Below are 20,244 nucleotides of genomic sequence, written 5' to 3'. Positions count from 1 at the left end.
CAGGCCCGGAGCAGGCGCGGTCAGGCCCGGAGCAGGTGGTCAGGTCCGGAGCAGGCGGTCAGCAGGCGGTCGGGCCTGGAGCAGGCGGTCGGCAGGCCTGGAGCAGGCGGTCAGGCCTGGAGCAGGCGGTCGGCAGGCCTGGAGCAGGCGGTCGGGCCCGGAGCAGGTGGTCGGGCCCGGAGCAGGCGCGGTCAGGCCCGGAGCAGGCCCGGTCAGGCCCGGAGCAGGCGGTCGGCAGGCCTGGAGCAGGCGGTCGGGCCTGGAGCAGGCGGTCGGCAGGCCTGGAGCAGGCGGTCGGGCCTGGAGCAGGCGGTCGGCAGGCTGCTCCAGTAGCAAGCTAGCTCGTAGGACCTTCTGTCCTGCTCCGCCTTACTGAACCAGTCAGAACAGCCGGTCAGAACAGCCCGCCTTCATCCCATCAAGAAAATCGTCCTGGAAACTTGAGACGTGTGTGAAGACATTTGAGAGGCGTCTTTGGTCTGTGGGGACGGAGCAACGATGACGGTGGTTCTGGTTCTGGTCTGTTCTGGTTCTGGTCTGTGGTGCACGTGCAGCAGGTTGTCGTGTTATTAGCACAGATCAAAGACAAAGGTCCAGCTACTCAGCAGGGACCAGAGCTGGTCCTGGTCCTGGACCCGGAGCCGCCTGGCTGGTCCAGCTGTGAGCAGGAAGCTCTGGGAGGAGCCGCTGGCCTCACCATTCAGCGGTCACATGACTGTAGCGCGATTAAACGGACACGTGGACACAAGAAAGATAATTTATTCATTTATTCAGAGACACTGTCACAAAGTCATTGTTGCGCAATAATCAGACACGGGGGCGATTCCTAAGGATACGTGAGCACAACACGCATGCTAGCACATGCTAGCGCGCGCTAGCGTGCGCTGGCGCCACCTGGCCTCTGCAGGCGTGGTGGGAGCACGTGGTAGAACCTGCAGAGGACCGTGGATCTGGGGGGGGGGGGGGGCCTCAAAATAAATAAGGAGTGGAAACGCCTCGGCATGTCCACCTTTTCCAAACAACGGAGACAAAACAGCAACACACAACGTCCTACGCTAGCGTACATCTACTGAACCGGGCTGGGACTGGACCCTCCACAAGACGACGGGAAGGAGAACCCAGACTCTACAGGTGGGTTAGGGTTAGGGTTAGGGTTAGATGGGGGGCCGAGGGTGGCGGGCTGAGGCCCAGAGCAGCGGCTAGTGGCGGCCGGTGGACTCCCTGGGGTAGAACTCCGACAGGGTGCTCTGGGGAATCCTCTTCAGCATCTCCTTGGGGAAGATGCGGAGCAGCTGCCAGCCGATGTCCAGAGTTTCATACACCGTCCTGTTGTCATAGGGACCTACGGGGACAGAGACAGCTTCTCAGGACACCCCGTCCCACGGAAGACACCATGGCTCACAGCATCACGTTCTTACCCTGAGCAATGAAGTTCTTCTCAAACTTCTGGAGGAACTCCAGGTAGAGCAGGTCATCGGAGGTGAGGGCCTCCTCTCCGACCACAGCCTTCATGGCCTGGACGTCCTTACCGATGGCATAACAGGCGTACTGGAGACGACACACACACACACACACACACACACACACACGCACACACACACCAGGGCTGATGAGCATTTGAGCCTCCTGGATGAACGTCACCCAACCAGACGCCGACTGGTTACCAGCTGGTTGGAGACGTCGGCGTGATCCTTCCTGGTCATCCCCTCGCCAATGGCCGACTTCATCAGACGGGACAGGGACGGCAACACGTTGATGGGGGGGTAGATCTGGAGGGCGAGAACGACACGGCTGCTTCATCTCATCTTAGAAGGTGGTGCTGGTGCTCACAGCTGTCTGACCTGTCTGTTGTGCAGCTGCCGGTCCACGTAGACCTGCCCCTCCGTGATGTAGCCCGTCAGGTCGGGGATGGGATGGGTGATGTCTGTGGAGGGAGAAGAACCCAGCAGGGAATCAGCTCCACGAGGCTGCTGCTCACAGACCTCCACAACGCTCCACAGCCCTTATGGAGGCTTCAAGGCTCCGCAGGAACATCTGCTCTGATTGGCCCAGATCTTTAAAGGCCGTCCCTCCCCACCCGGCCTGACCACCCTAATGTGAGACGGCCGTGCTGAACCGGTTGACTAGGAGGGAGGGAGGGAGGGGGGGAGTTCTACAGGGGTTGCCATGGTAACAGCACTCTCCCTGCTCCATTTCAGATGATCTTCTCTGATAATTGGAATGAAAGAGCTTTTGAGTCCTTTTTAACAGTGCGTGCAGGGCGCTCACCGTCGTTGGGCATGGTGAGGATGGGGATCTGGGTGATGGAGCCGTTCCTGCCCTCCACACGCCCCGCGCGCTCGTAGATGGTGGCCAGGTCCGTGTACATGTAGCCAGGAAAGCCCCGACGACCCGGCACCTCTTCCCGGGCAGCGGAGACCTGCAGGGCGGAGTCAGAGAGGAAGAGGACCAGAATCAGACCTGGGCTGGAGGGGGCCGCAGCGGACCGGGCGAGGGGGCCGGGCGAGGGGACCGGGCGCCTCCGCTCTGGTGCATCAAGTCATCCAGACTCGCCCGACGTCTCTCACTACGGCTCCTAACACCGGGGGAGCTGTGAACACAGTCCAACCCTTTCTCCTCAGAGAAGGACAGGAAATAAAGAGCATCCTTTCATCTTCACGTGCACATCCTTTCATCTTCACGTGCACAGGTTGACGGGGCCACAAACACTCGCGGAGCGCACGTTCAATTAAAAGCTCAACCTTCACGTGAGATTCCAAGAACCAGACTTAAGCCTTATTGTGGTCCTGGGCCTTTGTGCACGTTCAAGCAAAGCCCGAGTTCAGACACCAATGGTGCATGTGCACGTGCCAAGGTTAGGGAGCGCACGTGCACATGCACCATTCTCAACCTTGAATTGTGTTGACTTGACTGTACAGCATGAAAAGATCCTGACACATAACACACTCCGGCTGGGAGAGGAGGCCATCCCAGAATAACCAGTGAGTCCAGGTCTGAGCCACAACCAGGAGACCCTTTCCTGGGGGGTCTGAGCTACAACCAGGAGACCCTTTCCTGGGGGGTCTGAGCCACAACCAGGAGACCCTTTCATGGGGGGTCTGAGCCACAACCAGGAGACCCTTTCCTGGGGGGTCTGAGCCACAACCAGGAGACCCTTTCCTGGGGGGTCTGAGCCTCCATAAAAGACACTGATCTTCATGGTAGCACCCAGCACGGATCAGACAACGCAGAAGCTTTGATCCTCAAAGGCAGGAAGTGAGGAGGGAAACGCTCACGATGTGCTGTAGGGACCAGGAACCGCATCTCTAGTGGGCCCTGCCGGGTCTGCAGAGCTCAGGATCCACCATCAGGGTCCAACGGGCCACCTGCTGTGGCTCAAAGACCAAATTAACCAGCAACGTAGCCGCAGCAGCAGCTAACAGCTTCATGACTTTATGGGTTAGGGTCACAGGGTCAGGGTCACAGGGACAGGGTTAAAGGGTCAGGGTTAGGGTTACAGGGACAGGTTCAGGGTCACAGGGTTAGGGTGACAGGGTCACAGGGTCAGGGTTAGGGTTACAGGGTCAGGGTTAGGGTTACAGGGACAGGGTCAGGGTTACAGGGTCAGGGTCACAGGGTCAGGGTTAAAGGGTCAGGGTCAGGGTCAGGGTTACAGGGTCAGGGTTAAAGGGACAGGGTCAGGGTTCCAGGGTCAGCGTCACAGGGTTAGGGTTAAAGGGACAGGGTCAGGGTTACAGGGTCAGGGTCAGGGTTACAGGGTCAGGGTCACAGGGTCAGGGTTAAAGGGTTAGGGTTAAAGGGACAGGGTCAGGGTCACAGGGTCAGGGTTAAAGGGTTAGGGTCACAGGGTCAGGGTTAGGGTCACAGGGTCAGGGTTAAAGGGACAGGGTCAGGGTTACAGGGTCAGGGTTAAAGGGTTAGGGTCACAGGGTCAGGGTTAAAGGGTTAGGGTTACAGGGTCAGGGTTACAGGGACAGGGTTACAGGGTCAGGGTTACAGGGACAGGGTCAGGGTTACAGGGTCAGGGTTAGGGTTACAGGGTCACAGGGTCAGGGTTAGGGTCACAGGGTCAGGGTTACAGGGTCAGGGTCACAGCTGGCTCTCACAGCTCTGGACCCTGAGCCTGTTGGTGGCTAAAGCCCAACCTGCAGCCTGCCAGGAGACCCTGGGCCAGACCTTTGATCTCGCTTTGATCTCAGAAAGATGGCGTACCTCTCTCAGAGCCTCAGCGTAGGAGCTCATGTCCGTCAGGATGACCAGGACGTGCTTCTCACACTGGTAGGCCAGGTACTCCGCTGCTGTCAGAGCCAGGCGAGGGGTGATGATGCGCTCGATGCTGGAGGATCAAAGACAATTCAGGTTATTAACACCAAAGAGCAGAAGCTCACCTGAAAGGCTCCGGGATCTTACGTGGGGTCGTTGGCCAAGTTCAAAAACAGGCAGACGTTGTCCATAGAGCCGTTCTCCTCGAAGTCAGACTTGAAGAAGCGAGCGGTCTCCATGTTGACCTGGAGACAGAGCTCAGGTCAGCCTGGGTGCTCACCCAACCCTCAAGCTTTAGCCTCCTCCCATGAGCCTTTGCAAGTCCCCATGAAACAGGAAATCCCATTTCTAGATCAACTATTACCTGAGAACTTTGTCTCGTGTTGTGGTTGTAAAAACATAGAGCTTTAAAACAACCATTCATGAGTTTAAACCACAACAATAACACGCTTTAACCTGTCAGCCAGGTAAACCCAGCTGGGTTAGGATGGAGGGAGGGGTCAAGGTTCGCAAGTGAAATGAGTGTGTGTGAGTGTGTGTGTGTGAGTGCGTCACCCCCGCTGGGGGGTAAAAGAGGGACTTAAAGGGTAAATTATCTTAAAAGAGGGCAGGAAAACAAAGACTGGGTGTGATGGGGTTCAGGGCGATGAGTGGGAGGTTGGTAACTGGGGAGGGCGGGGCCGAGCGTGCGATCTGGGGAGGGCGGGGCCGAGGGTGCGATCTGGGGAGGACGGGGTCGAGGGTGCGATCTGGGGAGGGCGGGGTCGAGGGTGCAAACTGGGAGGGCGGGGCCGAGGGTGCGATCTGGGGAGGGCGGGGCCGAGGGTGCGATCTGGGGAGGGCGGGGTCGAGGGTGCGATCTGGGGAGGGCGGGGCCGAGGGTGCGATCTGGGGAGGGCGGGGTCGAGGGTGCAAACTGGGAGGGCGGGGCTTCCTCACCCCCATGGCTGCAAAGACGATGGCGAAGTTGTCAGCGCTGTAGTCCAGGACATCCTTGGACTTCTGCACCAGCCCGGCCTGTCGACAGATCTGGGCAGCAATCTGGAAGAGAGGGGAGAGGGTCGTCAAGGTGTGTGTGAGAGGGTGGGTGTGTGAGAGAGAGTGTGTCTGTGTGTGAGAGTGGGTGTGTCTGTGTGTGTGAGAGAGAGTGTGTGTGTGTGAGTGTGTGTGTGTGTGAGTGAGTGTGTGTGTGTGTGTGTGAGTGTGTGTGTGTGTGTGAGTGAGTGTGTCTGTGTGTGAGAGTGGGTGTGTCTGTGTGTGTGAGAGAGAGTGTGTGTGTGTGAGTGTGTGTGTGTGTGTGAGTGTGTGTGTGTGTGTGAGTGAGTGTGTGTCTGTGTGTGAGGGTGTGTGAGTGTGTGTGCTAAGGTTCATCAAGGTCATTGTCATGCTTTATTCCACCTTTGATCAGGCCTTTCCTGTCTAGAATCATTGTTAAACCTGTTCTATTCTGATTCCAAAGAGTCGAGTGTATGAAGGATGTTTCCAGCCACTTCTTGACCTCTGAGCAGCGACGTGCTGAGGCTCAGATGCAGATGTTTGCTAATGCTGAGCAGATTGGGCCCTTTGACATAAAAACAGTGTTTGTGCATCTGGAAGGAAAAGGACGACTTTCTCTCATCCTGACGGTCAATTAAGTTTCCCGGTTGGATTCCCTCAGTGGCTTAAAGCCGCGGCTTAGCCGCCACCCTCACGTTCTAGAGAGTTCTGTCAGCACATGACGGCTCTGTTGGCTCTATACCCCCACTTTACACTCTTAAACAAATGTATGCTTAAGTGCTGTGTTGCTACGGCAGCAGCAGCTACAGCAGCAGCAGCTACAGCAGCTACAGCAGCAGCTACAGCAGCAGCAGCTACAGCAGCAGCTACAGCAGCAGCAGCTACAGCAGCAGCTACAGCAGCAGCAGCAGCAGCTACAGCAGCAGCAGCTACAGCAGCAGCAGCTACAGCAGCAGCAGCTACAGCAGCAGCTACAGCAGCAGCAGCTACAGCAGCAGCTACAGCAGCAGCAGCTACAGTAGCAGCTACAGCAGCAGCAGCTACAGTAGCAGCTACAGCAGCAGCTACAGCAGCAGCTACAGCAGCAGCAGCTACAGCAGCAGCTACAGCAGCAGCTACAGCAGCAGCTACAGCAGCAGCTACAGCAGCTACAGCAGCAGCTACAGCAGCAGCAGCTACAGCAGCAGCAGCTACAGCAGCAGCAGCAGCTACAGCAGCAGCTACAGCAGCAGCAGCTACAGCAGCAGCTACAGCAGCAGCAGCTACAGCAGCAGCTACAGCAGCAGCAGCTACAGCAGCAGCTACAGCAGCAGCTACAGCAGCAGCAGCTACAGCAGCAGCAGCTACAGCAGCTACAGCAGCAGCTACAGCAGCAGCTACAGCAGCAGCAGCTACAGCAGCAGCAGCTAGAGCTACATTCCCTCACTATGGAGGTCTCCAGCATGGTCCTGGCCCAGGACAAAGGTGTTCCGGTTAAAAGGGTTTCAGGGACTGTTTGGACTTTAGTGAGCTGGACTTGGACTTGCTCTCAGTGTCAGCAGCAGGTTGGAATCCCACCTCATTATGAGGCAGCCCTGCAGCAGAGAAGATGGGGATCTTCTGTCCTCTGGCGATGCTGTTCATGCCATCGATGGCCGAGATTCCGGTCTGGATCATCTCCTCGGGGTAGATGCGGCACTGAGGGTTTATGGGCTGACCTGGTGGGAACAAACGGATGGAATCAAGCCACCTGTGGAAGGCTGAAGGTGAGGAGCCCAGACTGGAGGAGCGTGAGGTGTGTCGGGGCCTAGCCCACCAGGTGTCGGGGCCTAGCCCACCTGGCCCAGGTCTCAAGCAGTGGCGTTACCCCACCTACCCCGCCTACCCCGCCTACCCCACCTACCCCGCCTACCCCGCCTACCCCCCCTACCCCGCCTACCCCACCTACCCCGCCTACCCCACCTACCCCGCCTACCCCGCCTACCCCACCTACCCCGCCTACCCCGCCTACCCCGCCCACACACTGCTCAGGGGAGACAACCTTCTCCCCTCTCCCTCTGCTCCTGTAGGCAACATTGCAACAACATTCCGGGCCGTTCCTACCCATGATGTCCAGGTAGTCCTCGGCCAGAACACTGGGCCCGCGGTCGATGGGTTTCCCCGAGCCGTTGAAGACGCGCCCTGGAAGAGACGGTTGCTGAATGGGAGCGCGCAGAAATCGGCTCTTTCATTCAATACATCACTGCTGAATATGAATGTTGGCCTGAAAGATAATTACGGGATTCCAAGGAAAAGGAAACGAATTAAATGATCTATTGTGTGTTCAGTGAGACCCTAAACAGACGAGAGTGGTTCTGATGGCTCTTCTTCAATGTGCAAGTATCAGGAACAAATAAGTCGAAACGTAGCGACATAATTAATGATACTCCCCAGACAAAGGCGGCTCCCGTGGCACCGCCACTCAGATGCTCACAACCTTGTGCTGGATTGAGATAATCACCCCGATTGAGATTTTCCATTTAGGTTCTACACTTTGAAAGGCTCTAGCTCGCTGCCGTTACTGTCGCGGCACGCCCACGTGCACGCGGACATGCACGCCCACGTGCACGGCAGCGACGCCACAAAGCAGCTTGGGAATTGGAAGTGTCCTCACAAAGACAGGAAGGTGGGAGCAGAGCCGGGTTAGACGTGTGGCAGGGAGTCCTTACCCAGCATGTCCTCCGACACAGGTGTACGCAGGATGTCACCTGTGAACTCACAGGCCGTCTTCTTGGCATCGATGCCTGAAGTCCCTTCAAACACCTGCACACAGGCAGGACACAGACGCACGTGGTAACATTACAGCAAGCTACAAAGCTTCTTCCTGTCCCTTGGTCCTCCAGCTGGAGCCCCGGCTGGAGCCACAGCTGGAGCCCCGGCTGGAGCCCTGGCTGGACCCACAGCTGGAGCCCTGGCTGGAGCCCCGGTTGGAGCCCTGGCTGGACCCACAGCTGGAGCCCTGGCTGGACCCACAGCTGGAGCCCCGGTTGGAGCCCCGGTTGGACCCACAGCTGGAGCCCCGGCTGGAGCCCTGGCTGGACCCACAGCTGGAGCCCTGGCTGGAGCCCCGGCTGGAGCCCTGGCTGCTCCCACAGCTGGAGCCCCGGCTGGAGCCCCGGCTGGACCAACAGCTGGAGCCCTGGCTGGAGCCCTGGCTGGACCCACTGCTGGAGCCCCGGCTGGAGCCACAGCTGGAGCCCTGGCTGGAGCCCTGGCTGGAGCCCTGGCTGGAGCCCTGGCTGCTCCCACAGCTGGAGCCCCGGCTGGACCCACAGCTGGAGCCCTGGCTGGAGCCCTGGCTGGAGCCCTGGCTGGAGCCCCGGCTGCTCCCACAGCTGGAGCCCCGGCTGCTCCCACAGCTGGAGCCCCGGCTGGACCCACAGCTGGAGCCCCGGCTGGAGCCCCGGCTGGAGCCCTGGCTGCTCCCACAGCTGGAGCCCCGGCTGGAGCCCCGGCTGGAGCCCCGGCTGGAGCCCTGGCTGGAGCCCTGGCTGCTCCCACAGCTGGAGCCCCGGCTGCTCCCACAGCTGGAGCCCCGGCTGGACCCACAGCTGGAGCCCCGGCTGGAGCCCCGGCTGGAGCCCTGGCTGCTCCCACAGCTGGAGCCCCGGCTGGAGCCCCGGCTGGACCCACAGCTGGAGCCCTGGCTGGAGCCCTGGCTGGACCCACAGCTGGAGCCCTGGCTGGACCCACAGCTGGAGCCCCGGCTGGAGCCCCGGCTGGAGCCCTGGCTGCTCCCACAGCTGGAGCCCCGGCTGGAGCCCCGGCTGGACCCACAGCTGGAGCCCTGGCTGGACCCACAGCTGGAGCCCCGGCTGGAGCCCTGGCTGGACCCACAGCTGGAGCCCTGGCTGGACCCACAGCTGGAGCCCCGGCTGGAGCCCTGGCTGCTCCCACAGCTGGAGCCCCGGCTGGAGCCCCGGCTGGACCCACAGCTGGAGCCCTGGCTGGACCCACAGCTGGAGCCCCGGCTGGAGCCCCGGCTGGACCCACAGCTGGAGCCCCGGCTGGAGCCCTGGCTGGACCCACAGCTGGAGCCACAGCTGGAGCCACAGCTGGAGCCCCAAGATTGAGGTTTGACCACAGCAAACCAGAATTGGGTGGTTTCACCACAATGACGCGGTTCCTTCCTCCAAAGTTGTCTCACCTGCACCACGGCCTTGCTTCCAATCACCTCCAGAACTTGCCCGCTCCGCTTGGTCCCATCAGGTAGAGTCAGGTGAACGATCTCAGCGTATCTGGGGAACTAGATCATTGAGACCAGGTCAGCAGAGCCGCAGGGCGCGGGCATGCTAAAACACACTGGTATGCTAGCTGAAAACATGCATGCTAGCGTGGATTTAGCAATGTCGTCGCAGACATCATCTTCTGTATCCGAAATGGCTTCAACACAAGGCGCCCCGTCCACTTTGGAGCAAATGTCAGAGTTTTAAGAGCGCCTCCTGGTGGCAGAACGCCGGTGCACGAGCATTCTGCAGGTACTGCAGTGCTAGCAAGCTAGCGACAGTGCTAGCAAGCTAGCAGGGAGAAATGTCAGGCCTCACCTTCACATTATCCAGAATCACCAAGGGTCCATTAACACCCGACACGGTGGAGTAGGCTGGAAGAAGGAAGCACAGTTGATGCTTCATTAAAAGGCCACAGCACAGGAAAATGACAGGAATTACAATGTTGCAGCTGCTTCCTGCGGCTGGAAGCATCCGTTTACACGCCACAACACGCGGGACTCTTCATAATCACAAGGTGACCTTTAATGCTGCAAGTTAACCTTCTCCAGGTACAAATGTCAAAGACAGGCAAATGCCAGGGAAATAGAGCAGCCGCAGTTCGCCCGTCCATTTAACTGCCCCGGAGGGGAAGAATGGAAGCAGTCATCTGCCCCTTCTGCCCCTCCAGCCTCGTGTCCACGAAAGGAGTCAAAGCCAACAGAAGGACCGAGAGAGGAAAGCTGTGGAGACCTGTCTGAGCGTCCCTGTAGAGCCTGAACACACACACACACACACACACTCACTCACACACACGGACACACACACACACACACTCACTCACACACTCACACACACGGACACACACACACACACACAGTCACACTCTCACACTCACACACACTCACACACACACACACACTCTCACACAGTCACACTCTCACACACTCTCACACACACTCTCACACTCACACACACTCACACACTCTCACTCTCTCACACACACACTCTCACACACACACACTCACACACACACACACACACACACACACACACACACACACACACACACACACACACACACACACACACATCACTGAGCACTAATCCCTAACAATCATGATAAATCCAATAAATGGTGATCAGACCAGGAAAAGGGTCTAGGCCTCTAGAACCTGGAGGTGGGCTGGTGCTCAGGTGTTGGAGCTTCAAGCACCTCACATGTGTCACCCCCAGTCCTGGGGGGCCACCATCCGGACGGGTTTTCTGTCCCACCAGGATGAAAATACATTCAGTGGGATACATTCAGAAAACCCGGCCGGATCGTGGCCCTCCAGGACTGGGGTCTAGATCAGAGAGATCTTGTTGTGGTCTGGAAGAGTTCTCCAGAACTGAAGGAGAAGCTGGTGGCTGGAGCGGCACCGTGTTGGAGTCCTGGGGGGGGGGGGGGACGGGACCCAGAGCTGGAGCCACAGATGAACAGTCCTGGGGGGGGGGGGACGGGACAGAGCTGGAGCCCACAGATGAACAGTCCTGGGGGGAGGGACGGGACCCAGAGCTGGAGCCACAGATGAACAGTCCTGGGGGGGGGGGGGGGACGGGACAGAGCTGGAGCCCACAGATGAACAGTCCTGGGGGGGGGGCGGGACAGAGCTGGAGCCCACAGAGGAACAGTCCTGGGGGGGGACGGGACAGAGCTGGATCATTTGATGCTACGGACACGTCCAGAGGAGGGCCAGGGACGGATGAAGACCGAGCAGATGCAGGGGTGCAGGGGCCCCCTGGGGGAATGTCTGCCAGGGTCCGAATGCACCCGACACCCTGGGAGCGTTCTCTGGCCCCCACCCGCCCACCCCACACAGGACCACGTGATGGAGCGTGCGGTAAGGCTCCAGGAAGATCCTGGTGGCTCTCCCAGCCTGCGGGCCACTTGTGAAGTCCAACAGTCCACAGTATTGTCCCCCATAATGTTGCCTGATATGTCCCACCTGTTCCCTCTGGGAATGGCTATTGTCCTGCCAGACCCCCAGCAGTCCTGAAAGTACCCCGCTGGACCGAAAGCCCATTTTGCTGACAGCCCACTAAGCTGGAGACAAAAGGCCGGTCCACAAAGGCCCCTGGACATGCTTGTGTGGAAGCCCAGCCAGGGACAAAAGTTTGCACATGTCTTTCCCAGGATAATGCCGGATCAATGGGCTGTATATACATGAGGTGTGAAGTAGCAACATTTTCTATTAGCTTAAAAAAAACTTTCTCCACCCCTCGTTTGCTACTTCAGCTCAAGTGCGGCGGTCCCCCGGCTCGGCGTGGAACAGGCGAGCGGGTCGCCCCGGGCCCGTTCAGCTGCCGGGGCCCTTTGTGCGCAGAGATGTTAATTGGTCCTAATCCGCCACTAGAAGCTGTTTTGGTAGCCTGACCTTGCACCCTGAAGGACATCGTGGTGTGAAATACTAAAGAGCCATTCAGGGCCCGAAGAAAGGAGGCACAGAGGATTCCAGCACAAAACATTTTTCAGCTGAAATGGGGGGGGGGAGGTGTGTGTGTGTGTGTGTGTGTGTGTGTGTGTGTGTGCGGGGGGGGTCAGAGCGACGGTGGAGGTGGGGCCGCATCATCATTCTGACAATAAATGAGCACTACAAAGCAGCGCTAGCGTGATGTGCAGCCTAATCGTGGCGCCTTAGCCCCACTTCCAGGCCCCCCCTGGACGCCGCCATGCTAATTGCTAATTGCCTCAGACGGAGGAGCGGCGGCTCCGGCCCAGGATAAGGTTGCTGGTAATCCTCCTCCTGCTCCTCCTCCTGCTCCACAGCCACAGGTCGAGGGAATCAGGGACAAATGTCCAACTGTCTCGCTCGGAGCCCTGATCACCTGCTGTGTGCTAGCGTAGCACGGCCCGCTCAACGTAGCATTTAGCATATCAACGCTACGTCTGCTGCAGACCCCCGCACCCCCCCCCCCCCCCCCAAAGAAAACCTGTCCTCACAGGCAGAAACCTTGAGCAGGACCGGGCCCACCTGTCTGCAGCTCCGGTCCATCAGCACCAGGAGCTGCAGACGAGTTTCAAGGACTGGTTTGATTGATATGGGGGGGGCTCCTACAGGGTGTTGGTGGGGGGGGGGCTCCTACGGGGTGTGGGGGGGGGCTCCTACAGTATGGGGGGGGCTCCTACGGGGTGGGGGGGGCTCCGACAGTATGGGGGGGGCTCCTACAGTATGGGGGGGGCTCCTACGGGGTGGGGGGGGGCTCCTACAGTATGGGGGAGGCTCCGACAGTATGGGGGGGGGCTCCTACGGGGGGGCTCCTACAGGGTGTGTGGGGGGGGGCTCCGACAGTATGGGGGCGCTCCTACAGTATGGGGGGGGCTCCTACGGGGGGGAGCTCCGACAGTATGGGGGGGCTCCGACAGGGTGTGTGTGGGGGGGGGGGGCTCCTACAGTATGGGGGGGCTCCTACAGTATGGTGGGGGGCTCCAACGGGGGGGTTCCTACAGTATGGGGGGGCTCCGACAGTATGGGGGGGGGCTCCGACAGGGTGTGTGTGGTGGGGGGCTCCTACATTATGGGGGGGGCTCCTACAGGGTGTGTGTGGGGGGGGGCTCCTACAGGGTGGGGGGAGGCTCCTACAGTATGGGGGGGGTGCTCCTACAGGGGGGGGGCTCCTACAGTATGGGGGGGCTCCTACAGGGTCTGTGTGGGGGGGGCTCCTACAGTATGGGGGGGGTGCTCCTACGGGGGGGTGCTCCTACAGTGTGGGGGGGGCTCCTACAGTATGGGGGGGGGGCGCTCCTACAGGGTGGGGGGGGGGTCCAAATGAGAAGGACGGAGACAGAAACAACTCTTCCAGGTCAACGACAAAGCCCAAACCTCTTTGATGTGCTCCATCACCTCCAGGCACTGGGGGCGCTGTTGAGCAAGGACACCCAGCAGGAGCTGGACCACCCAGGACTGAAGACTGGTACCAGGGGCCATCTTGGAACCACCGTTCCACTGGTAGATGACATGACTGCAGAGGGACTGAGGGACCTACATCACCGAGGACCCAACACCATGTCTGTGGTGAGGAAGGACCAAGAGCCCACAGGTGGCTCTCAACAGGAGCCCGCAGAGGAGCACCACGGACACAGGTGCTGCCCAGTGGTGGCCCTCAACAGGAGCTGACAGGGGAGCACCACGGACACAGGTGCTGCCCAGTGGTGGCCCTCAACAGGAGCCCGCAGAGGAGCACCACGGACACAGGTGCTGCCCAGTGGTGGCCCTCAACAGGAGCCGGCAGGGGAGCACCACGGACACAGGTGCTGCCCAGTGGTGGCCCTCAACAGGAGCCCGCAGAGGAGCACCACGGACACAGGTGCTGCCCAGTGGTGGCCCTCAACAGGAGCCCGCAGAGGAGCACCACGGACACAGGTGCTGCCCAGTGGTGGCCCTCAACAGGAGCTGACAGGGGAGCACCACGGACACAGGTGCTGCCCAGTGGTGGCCCTCAACAGGAGCCCGCAGAGGAGCACCACGGACACAGGTGCTGCCCAGTGGTGGCCCTCAACAGGAGCCGACAGGGGAGCACCACGGACACAGGTGCTGCCCAGTGGTGGCCCTCAACAGGAGCCCGCAGAGGAGCACCACGGACACAGGTGCTGCCCAGTGGTGGCCCTCAACAGGAGCCCGCAGAGGAGCACCACGGACACAGGTGCTGCCCAGTGGTGGCCCTCAACAGGAGCCCGCAGAGGAGCACCACGGACACAGGTGCTGCCCAGTGGTGGCCCTCAACAGGAGCTGACAGGGGAGCACCACGGACACAGGTGCTGCCCAGTGGTGGCCCTCAACAGGAGCCCGCAGAGGAGCACCACGGACACAGGTGCTGCCCAGTGGTGGCCCTCAACAGGAGCTGACAGGGGAGCACCACGGACACAGGTGCTGCCCAGTGGTGGCCCTCAACAGGAGCCCGCAGAGGAGCACCACGGACACAGGTGCTGCCCAGTGGTGGCCCTCAACAGGAGCTGACAGGGGAGCACCACCGTTGGGCAGCACCTGTGTCCTCAGGAGGAGATGTGCAGGACACAGGTGCTGCCCAACGCCTGACGACAACCAATCCCTGTCTCGCACACGCGCACGCGCGCGCGCGCACACACAGACACACAGACACACACACGCACACACACACACACACTACATTACATAATCTCACTGTGCAGACGACTTCTCTTCGTCAACGTCTCCAAATAAAGGACCCGTTGGAGAGGAACCGACCCTGGAGTGTGAGACGCCCGTCCCGCGTCAGATGGACGCTCACCCCGTCCCGTCGGAGGGACGCCCGCCCAATCCCGCCAGAGGGATGCCCGCCCCGCCCCGTCAGAGGGACGCCCGCCCCGCCCCGCCAGAGGGATGCCCGCCCCGCCCCGTCAGAGGGACGCCCGCCCCGCCCCGCCCCGCCCCGTCGGAGGGACGCCCGCCCCGCCCCGCCCCGTCGGAGTGACGCCCACCCAATCCCGCCAGAGGGATGCCCGCCCCGCCCCGCCCCGTCGGAGGGACGCCCGCCCCGTCCCGTCCCGTCCCGCCGGAGGGACGCTGCTTCCTGCTCCGGCAGCAGAGACGGTGTCAGCCCTCGGTGTTCAGCATGAAAGGACGCTAACGCCCACAGCCTCTTTTCTTCAGTGACAAGCCAGCAGCTTAAGCCTAATTAGAATGTGGATTATAGAAGTGTTATAAAAATAACATTGATTTTATAGAAATGATTTTCATGGTGACAGATGAGACATTTGTTTATCGTGACTACATTATTACCGTTAATTAAATCTTCACACGCTATAGAGCCTTGCTCCGTGTCTTTCATAGCAGTAAATGACAGAATGCACTTCTAAAACAAAGAGCAGCCGTTCCGTAGGCTAATAGCTTTTGTTGGATGTGACATGGGAGAGACAAAGGCCTCTTAAAAGGAAAGACTGGGTCTGATGAGAAATCTTTGTTTATTTTTCTGCTCTGTCGCAAAAGTAGCTTTTCAAAAAGTGCCTGGTTTCCATCTCTGTCACTCAAGACGCCACCGAGAGCTCATCGAAACACCGTGATCCTATAGACGCTGCCGAGTGGCGGCGGAACGTCGCCGCACCTTCCTTCCACATACTGGCAGTCTAAGACGCCATGACTGGAATCGCCACGGCAACGCCGCTCAGATACCATCGTTGGGTCCATCTGTTTGGTGGCTCCTCCAGCATGTGGAGGCACCTGGGAGGTTCTCCTGGTTCCTGGGCTGAACGCAGAGCTGGCCAAGAGATGCAGCCATCGCCACCTAGTGTCCGGAGGTTAGGGGACAACCTCCTGTCAATCAGGGGACAACTCCCCGTCAGTCAGGGGACACGTTCCTGTCAGTCAGGGGACAACTCCCCGTCAGTCAGGGGACAACTCCCCGTCAGTCAGGGGACACGTTCCTGTCAGTCAGGGGACAACTCCCGTCAGTCAGGGGACACGTTCCTGTCAGTCAGGGGACAACTCCCTGTCAGTCAGGGGACAACTCCCTGTCAGTCAGGGGAGTCAGGGGACAACTTCCTGTCGTCAGGGGACAATCCCTGTCAGTCAGGGACACGTTCCGTCAGTCAGGGGACAACTCCCCGTTCAGTCAGGGACAACTTCCCGTCATTCAGGGGTCAACTTCCCGTCATTCAGGGGTCAACTTGCCCCGTCATTCAGGGACAGTTCCCGTCATTCATGGGGACACGTTCCTGTCAGTTAAGGGACAACTCCCTGTCAGTTAAGGGACACGTTCCTGTCAGTTTAAGGGACAACTTCCTGTCAGTCAGGGGAACAACTCCCTGTCGTCAGGGACACGTTCCTGTCAGTCAGGGGACAACTCCCCGTCAGTCAGGGGACAACTTCCAGTCAGTCAGGGGACAACTTCCCGTCAGTCAGGGGACACGTTCCCGTCAGTCAGGGGACACGTTCCTGTCAGTTAAGGGACAACTCCCTGTCAGTCAGGGACACGTTCCTGTCAGTTAAGGGACAACTCCCTGTCAGTTAAGGGACACGTTCCTGTCCAGTTAAGGACAAACTTCCTGTCAGTCAGGGGACAACTCCCTGTCAGTCAGGGGACACGTTCCTGTCAGTCAGGGGACAACTCCCCGTCAGTCAGGGGACAACTTCCCGTCAGTCAGGGGACAACTTCCCGTCAGTCAGGGGACACGTTCCCGTCAGTCAGGGGACACGTTCCTGTCAGTTAAGGGACAACTCCCTGTCAGTTAAGGGACACGTTCCTGTCAGTTAAGGGACAACTTCCTGTCAGTCAGGGACACGTTCCTGTCAGTTAAGGGACAACTCCCTGTCAGTTAAGGGACACGTTCCTGTCAGTTAAGGGACAACTTCCTGTCAGTCAGGGGACAACTCCCTGTCAGTCAGGGGACAACCTCCTGTCAATCAGGGGACAACTCCCCGTCAGTCAGGGGACAACTCCCCGTCAGTCAGGGGACAACTTCCCGTCATTCAGGGGACACGTTCCCGTCAGTCAGGGGACAACTTCCCGTCAGTCAGGGGACACGTTCCCGTCAGTCAGGGGACAACTCCCCGTCAGTCAGGGGACAACTTCCCGTCATTCAGGGGACACGTTCCCGTCAGTCAGGGGACAACTCCCCGTCAGTCAGGGGACAACTTCCCATCAGTCAGGGGACAACTCCCCGTCAGTCAGGGGACACGTTCCTGTCAGTCAGGGGACAACTCCCCGTCAGTCAGGGGACAACTCCCTGTCAGTCAGGGACACGTTCCTGTCAGTCAGGGGACACGTTCCCGTCAGTCAGGGGACAACTTCCCGTCAGTCAGGGGACAACTTCCCGTCAGTCAGGGGACACGTTCCCGTCAGTCAGGGGACAACTCCCCGTCAGTCAGGGGACACGTTCCTGTCAGTCAGGGGACAACTTCCTGTCAGTCAGGGGACAACTCCCCGTCAGTCAGGGGACAACTCCCTGTCAGTCAGGGGACACGTTCCCGTCAGTCAGGGGACAACTCCCCGTCAGTCAGGGGACACGTTCCTGTCAGTCAGGGGACAACGTCCTGTCTTTGGACCAAGGGAGGACGTGGAAGTCCAGAGACAACAGGGCCAGGTCCACGCGGACCCAGAGTCCTTGTTGGTCTGTCCAAGCTCCAACTACTGGACAGGACATGGACAGTTGTCTCATCAGTCTCTTATCAGGCATGAAAATATCTAAACACACTTTATCCATAAATCACGCACTCTTTCTACATGATCACAGAGCACACGCTCCCTTTGACGACACCATAGTGACGTCAAAGGGAAAATCATGTGACCAGATCACGTGAGGGCCCGGAATCTGCCAACAGCTCCAGGATACCGACAACAGCAACATTTGGAGGCCGGCGTGTGCAGCAGCAGCGGCGGCGGCAGCGGCGGCGGCAGCCGCGGGGCTCCAGCAGCTCTGGGCCTGGCTGCTTCCATCAGAGTCAGCTGACAGCTAGCGACGCTTGCTAACAGTCAGCTGACAGCTAGCGACGCTTGCTAACAGTCAGCTGACAGCTAGCGGCGCTTGCTAACAGTCAGCTGACAGCTAGCGGCGCTTGCTAGCGCTAGCTAACCCATTTCAAGGGTGACATTCAGGGTCCTGCAGCCTCGCTAACCGTGCAAAAACGATGATAGTGGAAACCGTACATTCAATTAACTGTACGGAATGTTTTTAAGCAAGAAATGCATTTTTGCGTTTGGATAAAATTGTGACTTGATAATAAAGGATTTGATTAACGTGTCTACCATTAGCTGTTGCAATATGCTAACAGAGGTTGACAAAAACAAACCTACAGTTGACTTCACTGTCGAACAGACAGCATTTCAAACGTGGAGCAACAGAGGACCTCCCCAGCCAGAACCTCAAATTCCTATTTTAACGTCGCTAATTTTTCAGCCCGGACTTTGTTGCCCGGCTCCAGGAAGCAGCTGCAACAGCGTTAAAAGCTTCATGGCAGCACAAGAAGAACCATCGTTCTTCTTCTCCTTCGCGACGGTCTGAGACATTCCTGCTTTTGACAACCGTCTTACTTTAAATATCGCCATAACAGGGAGCATCCTCTTAGCCAGCTGCTACTCACTTAGCCTGGGCTGGGAGATGTAATTCCTGGTCACGGCTTGCGTGTGCGTCCTGGCTCCCGCATTCACGTCCAGCGTGCGGTTCGCTACCAGCGTCGCCATCGTCGGGAAAAGACACGAAACAGACGCAAACTAACGTTAGATTTGTTGGGTCAAGAGCTCAACCGCGCTGAGTAGCCAAAACGACAGACCGAGGGTCATATGACACAGGGGAACCGGAAGTGTGCACACGGAGCTGAGAAGGAAGAGCGCGTGAGACGGGGAGATGACGTAGCCAAAAGAGCAAACAAACAGAGCAAAGGAAATAGAGGTGATTTAATGGGACTGAATCAAAAAGCAATTTTCTGGTCAACGTGCAACCATAAATGTGCAGATGGTTAAGATCCTGGATACCATGAATAATAGTGAATGAAGAATAATCACATCCTCATTCTCAGGGTTAGCTCGGTAGGGACAGTGCGTTCTTGGACACTATTTAGACAGATTGGAACTAAAAAGTCCTAATTCCAAGCAGGGTGAAAACAGAGCCAAGGTTGTGGAACGTGAGCAGACTCAGAAGCTGGACAGATGTTATTCTACCTGTTGAGACACAAGGAACAAGCCCGTTGAGATGATCTGGAGATGGGGTTTAGGCTGGCCAACGTCCTTCTGTCCCACACGCCCCCCACAGAGTTCAGCTGAAGTGTGACCATCCAGAGACACGTGCACGAGCAGTAACTGGGCGAACGCAGGACTATTGTTCCCTTTAGCTTGTGTAGGACAGCTTTTACTGGAGAGAGTGTGGTTCGTATGGTCGTAGGACATGGGACGTCCACAGCCACATGATTGTCCTCACCAGAGATGATAGAGATCAGGTTCAACCTCAAATGAGGATTTACAATAACATTTAGGCCAAGGTGTGGGATTATATACTCTCCTTTTTATCTTTCTACTCCCCGCCAAGCATGTCAAATCTAATCTTTTAGTTGGTTTCTATTTTCTATCCATGTGTGTCTCATCTTCTGTCAGTGTCCTTTACTTTATGTATATGCTTGAAGTAAAGATTTATCAATCATCCAGTCAACTGGCATTCCGAAGAAACGCTCACTTTTTCAGTGCAATGACAGGAGAAAGAGCATAATTTAAAGATCTAAAGCAAGACCTCATCTATTACTCTGGACCTAGAGCAAGACCTCGTCTAATACTATGGATCTAGAGCAAGGCCTCGTCTAATACTCTGGACCTAGAGCAAGACCTTGTCTGATACTATGGATCTAAAGCAAGACCTCATCTATTACTCTGGACCTAGAGCAAGACCTCGTCTAATACTATGGATCTAGAGCAAGACCTCGTCTAATACTATGGATCTAGAGCAAGGCCTCGTCTAATACTCTGGACCTAGAGCAAGACCATGTCTGATACTCAAGATCTAGAGCAAGACCTTGTCTGATACTATGGATCTAGAGCAAGACCTTGTCTGATACTCTGGATCTAAAGCAAGACCTCATCTATTACTCTGGATCTAGGGCAAGACCATGTCTGATACTCAAGATCTAGAGCAAGACCTCGTCTAATACTCTGGACCTAGAGCAAGGCCTTGTCTATTACTCTGGACCTAGAGCAAGGCCTTGTCTATTATTCAAGATCGAGAGCAAGACCTTGTCTAATACTCTGGATCTAGAGCAAGACCTCATCTAATACTCTGGATCTA

General features: G+C 57.9%; 1 protein-coding gene across 1 annotated transcript; it reads right to left on the bottom strand.

The window, feature by feature from the left end:
- Positions 1 to 743: 743 nt before the first annotated feature.
- Positions 744 to 18,731, bottom strand: LOC101072524 (V-type proton ATPase subunit B, brain isoform). Its single transcript, XM_029831992.1, has 14 exons — positions 18,557 to 18,731; positions 9,822 to 9,877; positions 9,425 to 9,523; positions 7,947 to 8,040; positions 7,342 to 7,419; positions 6,817 to 6,956; positions 5,203 to 5,304; positions 4,411 to 4,508; positions 4,213 to 4,336; positions 2,269 to 2,419; positions 1,842 to 1,924; positions 1,665 to 1,769; positions 1,419 to 1,548; positions 744 to 1,342 (listed from the first exon to the last, which is right to left on the bottom strand). The coding sequence occupies exons 1-14, from the start codon at positions 18,654 to 18,656 to the stop codon at positions 1,200 to 1,202; spliced, it is 1,503 nt and encodes a 500-aa protein (XP_029687852.1). The 5' UTR covers positions 18,657 to 18,731; the 3' UTR covers positions 744 to 1,199.
- Positions 18,732 to 20,244: the final 1,513 nt, after the last annotated feature.

Source organism: Takifugu rubripes, unplaced genomic scaffold, assembly GCF_901000725.2.
Source record: "Takifugu rubripes unplaced genomic scaffold, fTakRub1.2, whole genome shotgun sequence".
Lineage (NCBI taxonomy): Eukaryota > Metazoa > Chordata > Actinopteri > Tetraodontiformes > Tetraodontidae > Takifugu > Takifugu rubripes.
The sequence above is the reverse complement of the archived record's forward strand: the minus strand, read 5'-3'. Positions and strand labels throughout refer to the sequence as shown.